This window comes from Neomonachus schauinslandi, chromosome 15 (assembly GCF_002201575.2).
Source record: "Neomonachus schauinslandi chromosome 15, ASM220157v2, whole genome shotgun sequence".
Taxonomy (NCBI): Eukaryota; Metazoa; Chordata; class Mammalia; order Carnivora; family Phocidae; genus Neomonachus; species Neomonachus schauinslandi.
The window spans coordinates 28185997-28201519 of NC_058417.1; the positions used below are offsets into that span (position 1 = coordinate 28185997).

The 15523-nt window shown below is 54.4% G+C and overlaps 1 protein-coding gene across 3 annotated transcripts in view; it reads right to left on the reverse strand.

Annotated features, from left to right (window-relative positions):
- Nucleotides 1-15523, reverse strand: part of MSI2 (musashi RNA binding protein 2) — a 382163-nt gene that overhangs the window by 35858 nt on the left and 330782 nt on the right. For 2 of the 3 annotated variants that reach the window (XM_021704471.2, XM_021704472.2), the window contains exon 10: nucleotides 10733-10807. In XM_021704471.2, coding sequence (XP_021560146.1) covers nucleotides 10733-10807 — 75 coding nt within the window. Of the gene's footprint in view, nucleotides 1-6628; nucleotides 7059-10732; nucleotides 10808-15523 lie in introns of those variants that run through there. The other variant, XM_044921800.1, reaches the window with a different exon arrangement.

Genomic DNA, 15523 nt, shown 5'->3' on the forward strand with positions numbered 1-15523 from the left:
GTCCCTCTGGTTCAGCACCATGTCCCCAGATTGAGGGCAGGGCCTGTGACACGGCAGGTGTTTTAGTAACTTTACGCTAGATGCGTAAAGGATGGAGAGGTGGAGGAGGGTGGGTGGGTGGGTGCAAGGGGGTGGGGGGAAGAAGGTGCCTCTTCCTGCTCCTAGCCTTACCCGAATCCTAGCTTGCTCAAGGCTGGTACCAGAGACCAGATGAAGAAAGCCTGGAGAGATCCTAAACACGGACTGCTAAGACAGCTGCAGCACTGGCCCTACACCCTCCCCTGAAACACCAGGAGTGCCCTGGGGCCAGCTGAACACCCACTCAGGCTCAGGGCAGGGCAGCAGGGCCTCCATGGGGCATCAGCAGGCTGTGCTCTCCTCTCCCCGACAAGCGAGTGCTTTTGGGCAAGGCTCTCCTTCAAAGAAGCCAGTCCCGGCAGCTAGCATCCAGGGCGCGCGAGGCTGGCTCAGTGGTATCCACAAAGGCCTTGACCGGGAACAGCCTCCTAGGAGAAGTGGGGACAGCATCCCTGGCCCACAAATTCATTCCCTGGCTTCCCCATGACAGTCTGTTCTCCAGTTGTCCTGGCCCAGGTAAAGGCACAGCATCTGCCCGGGGGCAGGGGCAGGGGGTGGGGGGTGTCACAATGAACAGAGGCAGGAATGCAAGGGAGGAAGACATATGGACATATGACGCTTTCGTGCCTTTAACCTGCTGGTCCCTGGATACGGAATATCCTTCCCTCACCAGCTGCCTAATCAAATTCTATTCGCACTTCAAAACCCAGTTCAGGTACCACCCCTTCCTGAGAGCCTTCCAAGCAAAGTCCCAACTCCCTTCCCCATGCTCACTCTGCACATCTGGCCACATGTGGGACGTCCTCCAGGCTCTGACCTCCTCGATTGCTCACCTGCTTGCTCAGCATCCCTATGCCCGCAGAGGATCCAGCCCCGGGGCTGGCCCTGATGACCCTTTCCAGCACATTGCAGAACATGTGCCCATGCCCCCGTCCTCAAAACTGAAGGCGCAGGGAGGAGAGGGAGGAGAGGGAGTGACCCCACTGGTTGGGATCTCTCAGGGGCAGGGGATCCGAGCTGACCTGAACTCTGGGGCGTCTCTGGGCAGGACCCGGCTCCCTCTTTTCAGCCTGGAGAGGAGGAGGGCTTGGGGGCTGCACCTTTGCCTTCTGGTTTGTCCTTGGCTGCTGTGGACAGCATGAACTGCCCATCCCCCAGGCCTGCCACTGCCGCCTGCCTATAATTTCACACTCAATATTTTGTGTTTGTTTTGTGGTGTGAGTGGCTGGCTTTCACGTGCTTTTGCTGATGGAAATGAAACCTGAAGGGCTTGAAGCAAGGTGATTCCGTTTGAGCTGGCAGGCCGAGCAGGACTCTGTGAGCCTGGGGGTACAGGTACCCCGGGAAGTGGGAGCGGAGCAAGGGTGGCAGTGCAGGAGGAAATGGGGTCGGTGGGCGTGGCACTCAGCCCCCAGGAGAAGGAGGGAGGAAGCCAGGCCCGCAGCCTCCCTCATGCTGGCCCTGCCCCTACCCCTGCCCCAGCCTCAGGGTGTCCCCACCTAGAAGGTGCATTGCCTGGCTCCTCCTCAGACACGACCCTCCCTTTCCCCAAGCACTAGATCATGCCTGATCCCAGTGCCCCTCTTAATGTGAGGAAAGGGAGCAGGGCAAGGATCGATAGCCCCATTTGACAGATGGGGACACAGAGGCCCAGAGGAGGCCTTAACTCTCCCAGCAAGCTGGGGGCAAGCACTGGGTCTCTGGACTTCGCCCTGGGAGAGCACAGTGCTCCGGGCTTTCGCGTGGGGAGCTGAGCGCTCCTTTAGTTACATTTCCCGTTATTTATGCAGAGGAGCTTCAAGAGGCACGGAAAGCTGATCGAAAGTGAAACCCGCAATTCATGTCAATTCAGATCGCTCCAATTCATTTCCGCAAACATTTATTAAGTGCCTATTAGGCCCTGCGCTCTGCTTTCATCTGGGAATAGCATCAGCTCCTGGGTCCCCAAGCGGAGGGAGGGCGCGGTGGTGAGGCCCACGCACGGCCCCCCACGGTGGCCCCCCACGGCCGTCAGCCAGGATTCGGGGCTAGGACGGCATCTCCCCTCTGGTCTTCTTCCAGAACTGCAGACCGCTTCCCAGACTGAGTTTGCCTTTCACATGCAAACAGAGGATAAGCCCCCAGAACACCTGGGGGGCGGGGGAGGGGCGGGAATGGGCTGGCCACAGGAGGAGCTAGCTTGTGATTTAAAATCTGCCCCATCCTATCTGTGAAGGGCGTAATGCCTGCAGACAAGCGTGAGCGCTGCAGGGCTGTGCGCATCGGGGTGCAGGGGGCTGCCTCATCACGAGGGGCCTTCTTTACACGGGAGTGTTTATAGAACCGAAACACCTGCCACGGGCGCCCAGGGCACATGGGCCTGAGGTTCCATGGCTGGGAAGCCAACCACCTCGTCTTAGCAGTTCAAGATCGGAAAAGGTCGGGGGCAGGAAGAATCCTGGGCTCTGGAGTTGTTTCCCGCAGTGGTCCAGGTGACCCATCCAGGCAAGATCCTAGGCCTGTGGGGTGGCAGCCGATGGCGTCTCTGAACACCTCACAAGATATCATAAGCCGGACCGAACCAACAAGGTTGGGTGTGAGCTGGTTCAGGAAGCAGCCCATTCCCCATGGCCAAGGCTGCTCTCCCCAGTCATCTGGTTTATGGCAAACTCCTTCCCCAAGACCCTGGGCTCTCTGCACCCTGCTTTCCACATTCAAGCCACGGCCTTCAGGACAAGACCGACCACTAAGCCTGTGTGTTTGCTCAGACCAGCTGGACCTGACTGGAGCTGACCTTGCAGCAGCCCCTACCGAGCCTTCTCCTCCAGAGGGGACGGGGTGTCCCTGAGCTCCTGCACCTCTCCTCAGACCACACCCACCTCCCTCTGTGTGAAACAGAATGGCCATCTTCTAGAGTGACCGAAAATCCCCCGGCACCGAAGATCCATCATTAGCCAAATAAGGAAGGCGAAATCTGTGGCGAGTGGGCATGAGTCCCAGATCCAACAACCCTGCAGGCATTGCTAACCAATCACAGCCCCTCTTTCTGCTGAGTGAGGACGTGGCCTCAAAATCGCTCGGAAGCCAGTTCTCCAGGCGGCCAGTAGCCATCAGTCAATATCCACACTCGAGATGAAACCTGTTTTCTATCGCTGGAAAGGTAGAAGCACAAACTGGAACTTCCAGAACCAGAGCCTCAGGGTGTCCCCACCTAGAAGGTGCATTGCCTGGCTGCTCTCTCACCACCCGTCCTAGGAGGGGGGTGGGAGCACTGAGCTATGGGACACCAACCTGGTTGGTCCCCAGTGCACCTGAAGCACCCCTGCAGGGCCACCGGCCAGCCTGAGGCAGGGAGAGGAATGGAGCCAAGAGAGAGTGAGGCAGAGGGGAGGGGAGAGGAGAGGAAGTGAAGGTGCAGGAGGAAGGAAACAGAGGTCCCCCTGTGGTTTCTCCACTGGCCCCCCACCTCTCTGACTCACTTCGGCAATCAAATCACATTACTCCTCTATTTAAAATCCCCTAAGGGCTTTCCTCTTGCTTTCGGGATCAAATCTCGATTCCTGAATCTGACTTACAAGCCCACCATGACTCAGCCCTGCCGCCCTCTTTAGCCTTGGCCCCCCACACCCTCACCTCCACCCCAAACCGCTCCTGCAAGCTGCCCATACTCTGAAGTCTGCGTAATCCGTGAGACTTGTGCAGCTTCCTCTCTCAGGTTTGTGGCAGATTGCTAAGTATCCTGTATTATTCTACTTTTATTATTATCCCGTATATACTCCAGTTTTCTTCCTTAGTACAGAATCCCCTGTTTTTAGCTGGTATGTGGTTACCTGAAATAAAGATATTTCTGAGAATCCCTTGCAGCTAAAACTGGTCATGTGACTAAAGTCTGATCAATGGGATGTAAGCAGAGTGCCACACTTGACTTCTGAGAAGTAGTATTAAAGGGAAAAGATGTGCTCTTCTGGGATGAGTATGTAATGGCTGGAGCTTGGGCAGACTTCTTAGACTATGAGGTAGAGTCTTTTTTTTTTTTTTTTAAAGATTTTATTTATTTATGTGACACAGAGAGACACAGCAAGAGAGGGGACACAAGCAGGGGGAGTGGGAGAGGGAGAAGCAGGCTTCCTGCTGAGCCAGGAGCCCGATGCGGGACTCGATCCCAGGACCCTAGGATCATGACCTGAGCTGAAGGCAGTCGCTTAACCAACTGAGCCACCCAGGCGCCCCTTATGAGGTAGAGTCTTATGTTGAAGAAAATAAGAACATGAAGATAAAAGAAACCCAGACCTCTAATACTGTGAAACCAAAACCAAAGGCTTCTTTTACATGAGAGAAACAAATTCTTATTTTGTTTAGGTCATCACTACTTTGTGTTTTCTTACTTTTGTGTGTTCTTTCTTTCTCTGCCTGGGATATATTTCCTTTCCTTCTTTACATAGCTGATTTCATTTGACTTTGCAAGACCCAGCTCTGATGTCACCTTCTCTAAGGGGCCATTCCTGACAGCACCCTAAGCTGGACAAGCAGCCACCATTGTCCCCTCGTAGCAAAGAGCGATCACCTCTTTCTAGCTAAGCACCTGTCTCATGATGGTCAGTGGGTCTGATGAGTGGTTCTCTATCCCCCAGCTGGACTATGAGCATCTTGAAGGAGGGAGTCTCATTCATGTCCAGAGAGCTGGTACCTAATCAAGTGCCTGATCATGAGTAAATGGGGAGGGATGGAGGAGCAGGGTGGGGCATGAGGGTGGGAAAGAAGTCCCGGCACTTCTCTGGCTTCACTTGGCGGATCCTATAGCATTTCTTTCACTGATAAGCAGAGCCACCAACAGGCAGCTCCACTGAGGTTGACGAGGAAGAGACAACCACTCTGGAGAGCGGCATAATAAGAACGCAATTTCTAAAACTTCTAGCTGCACAGCATTTACCAATTTACAAGGCACGCTGACACGTGCCCATTATCCTACTTAATTCTAACAACCTACCTAGGCACTCTTATTATTCCCAGGGCTGAAAGGGCTACATCATTCCCTCCAGGTCACATGGTACTACATGGCCAAGTGGGGGACCTGGGAATGAGGTCCTTCTAGCTTCACGTCGGAGCCTCCCCCAACCTGCACCGTTCAGGGGAGTCAGTGAGGCAAACCACGGGCAAACCGCACATCAGCCAGCGTGCACGAGCATGTGCATGAGCTCACGCACACCTGGTGCACAGATGTGAGAGGGGCTCCAGATGTTCCAGTGGCATCTTCCCCAGGGGGGCAAGAGTGATGGCAGACAAGGGGCATGGGGGCGGGCCACGCAGCTGCCGCATGCAGATGCTCTGCCCCTCTGCTCAAGGACAGGACCACCCCGAGCAAGTGCGGGGGATGCGAGGCAGCAGGGAGGGCTGGGGACAGGCAGAAGCCAGGGGGAGTCCGCATGCTTTCACAGACTGCACTAGGCTGTTATGGGGACCAGTTATTTAGTCTAGCATTCACCTCCCCCGGAGCGAGAACAGGACACTGTCAGGCTAAGAGACGGCAGCACACAGCATGTCCGTGGTAAACAATTTATTTTTCTACCTCAGTCGCTTACAGGGGGGAAAGAAATAAAACGTCATTAGGGAGCAGCACAGATGAACTATTTACAGAGATGAAGAAAATTCACAATGGTTAAAACGTGGGTGAGGCGAGCATACTAAGACAAGTTCACCAAAGCAAAGCAATTCATAGCAGAACAAAATAAAGTGGGGGTGGGGGGGGTAGCCATACAGAATTGTTCAAAAAAATAGCACTCATGAAAAAGCCTGCAGGAAAATAACAGGAAACTAACCAATGATTACATCAAGCATCTTTAATGAGATGAGCAAAACCACACTGGTTGGGTCTCAAGGACAGTGACATTCGAACAGATGGATTTGCTCACATCAAATGCATCCAGTGGAAGCACGCGGGTCACTTCTCACAAACTATGAACGTAAACAAGGGGGTGACTCTCGAAGGCGCTGCTGAGCTGTACTTCACGAATGCAAGCCCGTGGGGCTATTTCAAACAGGGGAGTGGAGGGGGTCGGGACCACGGGAAAAGCAAGCCCTTCTCGGAGTGACTGATCATCGGGGGTGCCAGCCCGATCTGGACCGGCCCCGTGTGTTCCGTCCCCTGTTACCCTGGCAGGCCCAGAGGCCCTGATCCCAGCAGTGACTGCAAGGCCAGTGTGGACGGGGTGCTGGGGAAGGAGGGGCTAGCGTGGGTCTGTGGCCATGGTAACTGAGATGTAGCAGTGCCCTAGTAAGGACACCAGCCCTTCTCCAAGTCACGTGTGCTTATTATTATGGTTAACGGCCACGGAGGGCCTGGCCCCCAAACACAAACATAACCAGATCATGATGGTTTTCCAGATACAGTTTTTCTTCCAGATGACGTTTTTCACATTAGTATGTACAGAACAGGGTGTGTGTGTGTGTGTGTGTGTGTGTGTTCGTTCACTGTTGGTAATGTCCACCACAGGACATGGGTGCTCAAAGTCACACATCCCCAACGCCTGTGGGCCGCCACCAGCACTAAAAGCTCACCCCATGAAATGCCCCAAGAAGCCTATTTGGTCGCTATTTAAAATAATCTGATGTCTGTTTCCTGGATTCCCCTGAGGAGGCTCTACAAAGTTTGTGAGAAGTTTCCCTCTGGCCCCGTTACATTCCAGGTGGGGGTGGGGCGGGGGGGGGGACGTTCACAGTGTGTACAAGAAGCAAAATGGGAGGGGACTGTAGAAGGAAAAATAAATTTTTTTTAAACTGAGTGAAGCAATGAGGACATGAGTCTTTTCCAAGAATTAAAAATGAGAAAAAGAACATTCGTTCAAACAGGCAGCTAGGACAGGCTCAGTGGACACTGAGAGCAGCTGGGGTGGCCCCGACCGGGACTGTGTCCTCTCTCTAGTAATGGTAGCAAACCCCAGTGTGTTATGCCTCTCTTAAGAGCTAGTTGATAAAAATTATGTCTTGTGAAATCGGCAAATAGTCTGCAAAGTGAAATAAGAACAGAAATTAACAGATTAAACTGAAATGAGTCCGGAGGGGGGGGAAAGAGAGGAAACAGGGGAGGCCACCAATGAGGATCGTAATTATTTGAGCCCCAGTATTGATCCTGGGGGGGGTCAGGGTGGGGGTGCACGCAGTGGACACCTGGGCCTGGGAAGAAGGAGCCACTTCCATAGTGGCGGGTCGTCCCTCAATCTTTCTAGAAAAGAACCACTCCTCACTCTAACAATTATCCATAGATGTCGAGCCCTCTTCATCGGAGCATCTCATTTAATCGCATCAAACCCTAAAGGTGGGTGGAGGCAGGAACTGGTTCGCCTCAGCTGTGCGGCCCAGGAGAGGACGTGGGTATTCACAGAGAGGGCCTGCGCAGGGGAAACGCCAGGCCCTGTGTCCTGACAGGGGACCCCGGGGATGTGGGCTGTGAGTGAACACCCACAGGATGAAGAACCTTAGCAGCTCTTGGGGGCCTGGGCGTCCTGGTTAGTGCTCACACTGCCCCACTAGGATGGGTCCAGAGAGGGGCTGGGAGGGGTGTGGCGTCCACACACACTGTGAGAGACTGGAGGTGGGACGTAGGTGAAGTGGTACACGGTGAGGACACGGAAAAGAAAGATCACAAAGCAAAACCTCAGGGCAGTCTGGTGGGGACAGCTGTGCGCATGTCACCGGCTCAAAGGACCCCAGGGTGCGGGGGAGAAGTGAACCGGACAGGGAGAGCAGAGGGCAGATGTGGGCCACCCTTTCCTGGGCCATCCCTCTGCACCCCAACCTCCTCCTCACCAGACCCTCCAAAACACTCCTTATTGGCACGGGGCAAGAGATGGATGTCAGAATGTTCCAAAGCTCCCCTGACTCAGAGACCCTGGCCCGGGTTGGAGGCTCCAGGCAGGGTCAAGTTTGGTTTTTGAAGGGAGCCACCACGTCATGAGCTCTTGACTGGAACACCATGGGGGACTGCTTGGGGATAGCAGACAGAGTGGCAGCCAGGTCCAGCCACCGGGCCACCCCCTTCCCAGCCTGGGGCTACTCCACACACTGACCCTCCCTAACGGCACGTGGCCTCACTCTTGTGGCCGCTGACAGCCTCTTTGTGGCCATCGGTGAGGACATACAAGAGACCTCCAAGGTGAGAACTGGAAGGATGGGGAATGGAGAATCTGATGGCTGGGAGAGGAGAGAACAGCCACGTCTCACGGGTCAGGGAGCCCCTGTCCAGACATTTTAACGCCCCATTCCTGCCCTAATCAAATCCAACTGACTGCATTGAGCTGCAGGAGCTAGTGACCGTGACAAACAGGCCCTGGACATGGTCACTCCTAGCCCACGCCAGGTCCCTCACACCCCTGCTCTGTTCCCAAAGCCTTGGCTGAAGGTGAAGGGCTGGGCACAGCAGGGAGACTATCTCATCCTACCCAGCCTTGGTTGGTCACTCTTGCATCTCTGTCTTGCATACATGTCTGCTGAGGACAGATCCTAAAACACAGATCCCTGAGACAGAGCCCTTAGCATGAATCCATTTTGTCACCCCCCAAATTATTCCATGTTAGGATCCCCCAACTCTCCCTGCCTGGGATTAGTACTGCACCGAGGGGACAATGGCAACCAGATTGTGAAGGGAAGGAAGCCACACCAGGTGTGCAGAGCGGCATGGTGCTCTCAGCGAGCCAGGACGGGAGCTTATATGTCTTCCTGTACCCTGGTGAGGAAGCCAGGGGAGGGAAGGAGACGAAAGGCTAAAACTACCACCAGCTTCTGGGCTGAGGAGGATGGGCAAGAAATGAATAGGGACGATGACATGCCAGGCCTCCCTGGGAGGGACAGTATGTATGCATGCATGTATGTGTGTGGACCATGCACCGCCCACCTCTTTATGCTCCAGAATGGTGCCATCCAACAGAACTTTTGTAGAAATGTTCTACAGGCTGTGCTAACAGTAGCCACTAGCCACGTGTGGCTGCAAAGTGAAGCGTGGCTAGTGTGATGGAGAAACTGGAATTTTTATTTTACTTCATTTTCATTTAAATCTAAATTATAGTAGCTATGTGTGTTTAGTGGGATCGTCCTGGACAGACGGACGCTAGAGAGAGGAAAGTGGGAGTTAAGAGCCAGACCACCTGGGTCTAAATTGTAGCCCTGCTCCTTGCTGCGAATGAGCCCTGGAACAGGGTTTTCTACCTCTCTAGGCCTCGGGGTCCCCATCTGTACATGGGAAAACCTAATGGAGGGGCAGACTTCTCTGGTCGTAGCGCCCACTGTCCTGCTTCAAGAGCTCCCCTCCCAGTGCAGACGCTGGCCCCAGGGGACACGCTCATGGGGGAGTCTCCCCCACTCACACTCCCCCATCTGGAATGGCTGCTACTGTACCTGCCTTCCCTACCCCTCACCCCCACAATCGGAAGGGTGCACAGACCCCAGGGACTATCCTGCCCAAACCCCCTGTTTACAGAAGACAGAGATGAGGCCCCGAGATATTGGGTGACCTGCTGTGGCCATGGGCAAGAGCCTGGGGCTTCCGTTGCTGATGGAGGATCTGTCCCCCACCGGGCATGGCTCTAAGTGCCCCAAACGCTTCCTGGCCTCCTCTGAGTCACCCTTACCCCACCCCAACACTCAGTTGGAGGTGTGCAAATGCTGGGTGAGCCCCTCACACACCTCTCCCTGGCCCTCCTCCCTGGCTTTAGGACAGGATCCTCTAAGGGCCATGCCTATGCCCCCTGGGCCTCCAAGGCCTCTGGGTCCAGGCAGGATGACCAACCAGGAATGAAACTCTCCTGGAAGCCCAGCTTCCGAGGGAGCCTCCTTCCTCAGCAGAGAACCCAAGAGGACAAAACTCCATTCCTAATGCCTTTTCTAGAAACTCCAACTGTCCTCTGTACACACACACCCCCAAGCACCCCTGCACCCCGATATATTCTTGTCTATACTCCATGTTTGGGAAAGGCTGGCTCACCCCTTCAGGGGACAAATAAAGCCCCAACAACATTGCTTCCTTCAGTACCCTTCCCCCCACCCCTGTAAGACCATGCCTGCCCTTGCTGCCGCCTCAGGTGGGGGTCCCAGGCCCCCCAGCTACGTGGGAGCTGTGGCAGCCTGGGCACAAAAGCAGGCATTGTTGTGGGCTCTGTCTCGAGTCTCTGACGCCTACACGCAGGGGAGGGTGAATCTACACCCCCCGACCCAAGACAGTAAACCCAAACCCCAACAGCACACCACAGTTACACACAGAAGGGCGTCGAAGCCAGGGCTGCCAGGCAGAGCTGGAGGAGGGGAGGGAGGAAGGCAGGAAGGTAGGTAGGTGGGAGGGAGACGGGGGATGAGGGAAGCAGAGGGTAGGAGTCCAGTCCAGTGAGAGAACCTGTAACAGGCTCCAGACAAAGGAGGGTGGGCAGAGGGAGGGCTCCTGACTCAGCTCTTTCCCTTCCCCCGAAGGCTGCCACTCTCAAATACCCGGTACCGAGGCGGTACTTCGGTTAATCAGACACTGAGCTGCATCCTGCCCCCGGAGTTCAGTGGATTTGAACTTCAGCACCTACAGGTCATTTCCTGAATGCATATGTGTACGAGCTGTGTTCTCTTTAGGGATCCTCCCGCCTCCCCTCCAATGCAGCCCATCTCCCGTGCTTCCAAAGCCCCGGGAGACAAAGACACTCACCTGGGAACTGATAGCCATAGCTAGGAGCAAATCCAGGGTAGCCGCGGCCATAGGTTGCCACGAAGTTGGGGTAGCCTTGAACACAGAGAGAAAGATCACAGGGGCGTTAGTACAGCTGCTGCCTCAGCCCTGGGGTGAAATCCCAGGGAGGGCAGAAGTGAGGACAGCCTGGGTTATTTTCCCGCACAAAATGATTCGTCTCCCGTGAGGGTCTTTACCCAGGGCTCGGGTCCCCTCTCTCCTGTGGCTGGGGGCACTGCTGTCAGCCTGCTGGTAATTAACCTATATTTGGGCAGAGAGACCCCCAAAGCCCACGCACTTTCTAGAACCTGCAGAGTAAATGCCACGCGTTAGCACCAAACAGAGGGCCTGTGCCTGGCTCTGACATTTGGAGAGCTTACTCTGAATGTACTTTACCTTAAAGCTATTGACAGTAGGAGATTAAAGTCCTTGTAATGCCTCCTCCCGAGGCAGCAGACAGAGGTGCCCGCACCAGACAAAGCGGGAGCACTCAGGGCTCAGAGTTGTGGGGCAAAACTCAGGGCTGACCTTACGCTTCTAGAAAACCACTGTGCTTAATGAGCCCTGGCCCAGGGGAGGCAGGGTCCCGGGGGGCCTGTGTCCAAGCGCAGGTACTCCACAGGGTGCCAGCATCTTCCCAAGCGCCCCCCCAGCACCCACCCCCGCCCCCTGACCATGAGGGACTGGTTGGGTTAAAATGTGCTCCAGGAAGCATGGCCCAAACCCAGAAGCCTCACGCCACACATTGTAACTAATGGGCGCTTCACAGCGAGCGCATTTCCCACATTATCTCAACAGATAACCCAGGGGGTGATCTGTTAACCATGGGCTGCCTATGGAAATGACTGCTGGGCTGGGCATGAGGAAACTCTGGCATGTTCTGCTCCTGGTGTGGCCCTCTGTGATCTAGTATGAAACCCCCAGTGAGCAGTCCCTTGGCTCTCAACCCTGCATTGTGCTCACTCAGGCTACTTCACCATTTATGTCCCTGCCTCTTGGCTCAGGTGACAGAGAAGGCCGGTGTGTAGCTCTCTTGGACCGATTCTGCCAGCCCCAGGGGACCCACGGGTCCCCTCTGCTCCCATCCCACCAGGCTCACGTTGCCTCTGTCCACTTGGTGTGTAGGAGTCCCAGTACATTCATGCTCTTCACATACCTCCACGGCCAACCTCCCGCCACCACCATCACCAACCAGCCAACCACCACCAACAGCTGGACTTTTGCTTTGATCTCCGAGGTGGATATTTGTGGTTGTTTCTTGGCTTCCCAGTCCCTGAACCCCTTCTCTGAGTTTGAGTCTTAGAGAGAGGCCTGCCTCCCATCCTGGAAGCAGAAGAGGGCCCCCTCCTGCTCTCTCTGAGCCAGGCAGCGGGAAAGCAAGTTGTGAACCTGGGTTTGGCCCAGGGAAGTCCTCCTTGGATCCACTGCTGAGGCTAATGGGGCAGAGGAGGAGACAGTGATTCAGAATTTATTCTGGTGCCTTTAGCATGAGCCCAGCACACAGCGGTGGCAACAGGGGACCCCCTTAAACCAGGTCATTCCTAGGTTGTCCCTGGGTCATGGCTGTGGCTGACCACCCACCTCCCCAGTTACTGCCTATTCTCCAGCCTTCTTGGCAACTCTGTGAGCTGACGAGCCCCTTCCAATCATCTCCTTTTTGGCTTGCCGCAGCCAGAGCTGTTTCCGTGGCTTGCCACCAAGATGCTGGTAGAGAGTGGCTTTGATGGGTGAGGTCTGTCAGAGTCTTCCTGCGCTCTAGCCACAAGGGCAGCAGCTCGAGACAGCCACGGACACCCCCCCAAATACAGGCTCTGGGGTCTCGTCACCCGCGTCCCAAGTGCACGTGGGTACGCCGCAAGCATTTTCTGACCTGCGGTGAGGGCTAAAGGAAAAGGATCATTCACGCAGTTCCATCTCGGGTGCCCTCGGGCATTGTGCGTTCGCGTTGGCAGGTCTTCCTGCTGCCTGTTCATAGAGCTTATATGCCTTAGAGGCCCAGAGATGGGACCCACCTTTCCTCACCTGCCCATGCATGTTTGTGTCATAGCCTCCGCTTGACCAGTGGATCTGTCATCGGACCGAGAAGAGAGGCTTGCTCTTGTGGGTGTCAGGAGACTTGGGGTCCAGGCTTGCCTCTGTCCCTAGGCCATGACCTTTGCGGGGGGTCTTCCTCGTCCTCTGACAGCTTGAGTCTTGCCATCTGTACAAAGCTCTGTGGGTCCCTTACAGCATTCTCGACTGAGACTCCCCGTGGCTCCCTTCCCTTCCCGTTTAGCCAGAGCCTTTCTAAACGTGCAGTCACAACTCACTGGCCGACTGACCCGTTTCCACGTCAAAAGGGGCCTGCGCCTGCTCCTTCCAGGTGCGCTGATCTCCCAGTGCTCGGGGTCTCCCTGCCCACACAAGCAGGATGACCGCACGGCTTTGCTCTGACTGCCGAGGAACAGGCTATCCAAGGGTGATGCTCAGCTCTGGCCCCCCGGTGGGGAAAGAAAGGGACAGACGGACGGAGAGGAATGGGGCAAGCCCAAGACGTCTTAAGTGGACTCACGCACACTGGCTTCTTCCCTGGTATTTATTTCATGGCTGGCCAGCTCAGTTCTCTTCTGAATTAATCACCCGCTCTCAAATCAGATCTTTCATGACTAGATTTCTTAAACCATTATTTCAACACTATTGATAAACGGATTATATGCAAACAGCCAAATCACCGCTGCCTAGGGCCTTTCCTGGTGAAAAATGACTCCTTTGCTTCTAACTTCAGCACTAGGGGTCTGGAATATTTTAATCTGACAGCAGATGTGTAGGCCCATGTGTCACCTTCAAGCCTCCCTCGGGGCGGGTGGGGTGGAGAGGGGGTGGGACGCCCAGCCCCTCCCTGACTCCGGCCACTTTCTTCCTGGCACATGTGACAGTCTTCAACAAGAAGGAAGACAAGCATGGTCGAGTTCACCCCAATTTGGGGCCTCACCCCAATCTTCCTGGACATGTCGATATTGTCTCCTGCACAACAAAGATGAGAATTTGGCATCTGCTGGAGTGGGGTATCTGATCTCCAGCCCCCATCACGAACATCCTCTGGGTCAGGCAGATGAAATCATAAATTTATAATACAACATTACTTCAATTTTCCTCTTCATTTACTGCTGTGCAGCCCAGCTCTGCTCGAACTGCTCCCAGCCCCAGCCACACAGGGAAATTGGCTGGCTGCATATCAATAGCACATTACAGCAGACCGATGTGAATGCTCCATCAAGCCATATTACAGCGAGATGACCCAGCCGCCGCTTCCATTAGCAGCTGGGCCCCGCCCGCACTGGCCACTGCCCAATTTATGTGCTCCAGTACTCTGGACGCCTGATCAATCCCACAGTAATTATCTCTTGTCACTAAAGGAAAAACCAAGCCTGCTGCCTGGCTGACCACCTTTCTGGCAGATAGGCTTTCCGTTGTGGAAAAAAAAAAAAAGGAACTCAGAAATCAACAACTACTCGAATTTGCCAGTCAGATCATTTCAGGGCCCCCTTTTGGGGTTGCTGGCAGAGTTCTCAGAATCGTGGTTCTCGATCTTTGCTCCAACTCTAGGAGATGCTGGCTCTAACCCTGAAAAATGTCTGCATTCTAGGTGGGCGCATGACTCATCCGCTCCCGGGCTCCGTGACTCAGCTACTCAGTCATGGAAAATTGTTCCCACCAGGCCCCCGACTTGAAAGGACAAGAGACAAGGGCTGTTTATCCAGGGACCTGCCAGAGTGTGACATATATGCCACGTGGTATGCAGAGCACTGCCCGGGGCGCCATGTTGGCTCCATGAAGGATGTATCCAGATGCAACACCTAGTGCCCCCAGAGCCCCTCCCAGGCTGGGATGGGAAGGCCAAGTCTACCCAGATGCTCGGACCCCAGAGTCATTCTGAGCCGTAGGAGCATCTTTAGGCCTATGCTGTCCAATTTAAATTTAAGTCTAAACTACGATGAAAACCCCAGTTCCTCAGTAGTATGAGCCACATCTTAAATGCTCAGTAGCCACATTAGCTAGTGGCTACCATCTTGGGCAGCGCAGACAGAGGCTCCTTCTACCACCACAGAAAGTTCTGGTGCACTGTGTTGTCCTAGAAGGAAACTGAAGAGCTGAATTTTGAGTTTCCTCTGTCCACCAGGAAACAGCTGAACAAACGGAGACCTCCTTGGGAATGACCTCAACAGGTACTTTGGGGAAAGACAAATCCCCGTTGAAATTACAAATGAGTCTAGACATGCAGCTCTACAATCAGCCCATCTCCTTTTGATCTGTTAGTGCATACCAGCAGATCACAGATCCTCATCTCTTCTAGATGCTGATTTTTTTTTTTTTTTTTAATTTGCTTTCATTTCAGAGGGGTTTAGTGTCAGGAAACACTGGGTCAAGACTTCACAGGGACTTCTCAGTAGGAGCACTGGTAAGAATGCCTCAGGCTTTCTTCAGCTGGTCTACAGAGTCCCACTATTTCCGGGCCTGCAGGGTGAAGCTTTCCTTCAAGGCCTCAGCAGTGAGGTATTTCTCTACCAGTGGTATCAAGCATGTTCAGTAGTGTGTGCCCAGCCGGGTCAAGACAGTTTAGAGGTAGGAGGACTATGGGCTGAGGGCAGAGTAGGCCAAAAGGACTAAAATATATCAATAATAATCACATTTGCTTTTATTAAGTCCACTTTCATGAAGAAAAACCAGAGAGCCTAGGGCACGAGAGAGCAGAACAAAGTCTGAAGGGCTGCAAAAAGACCTTTCCAAGGG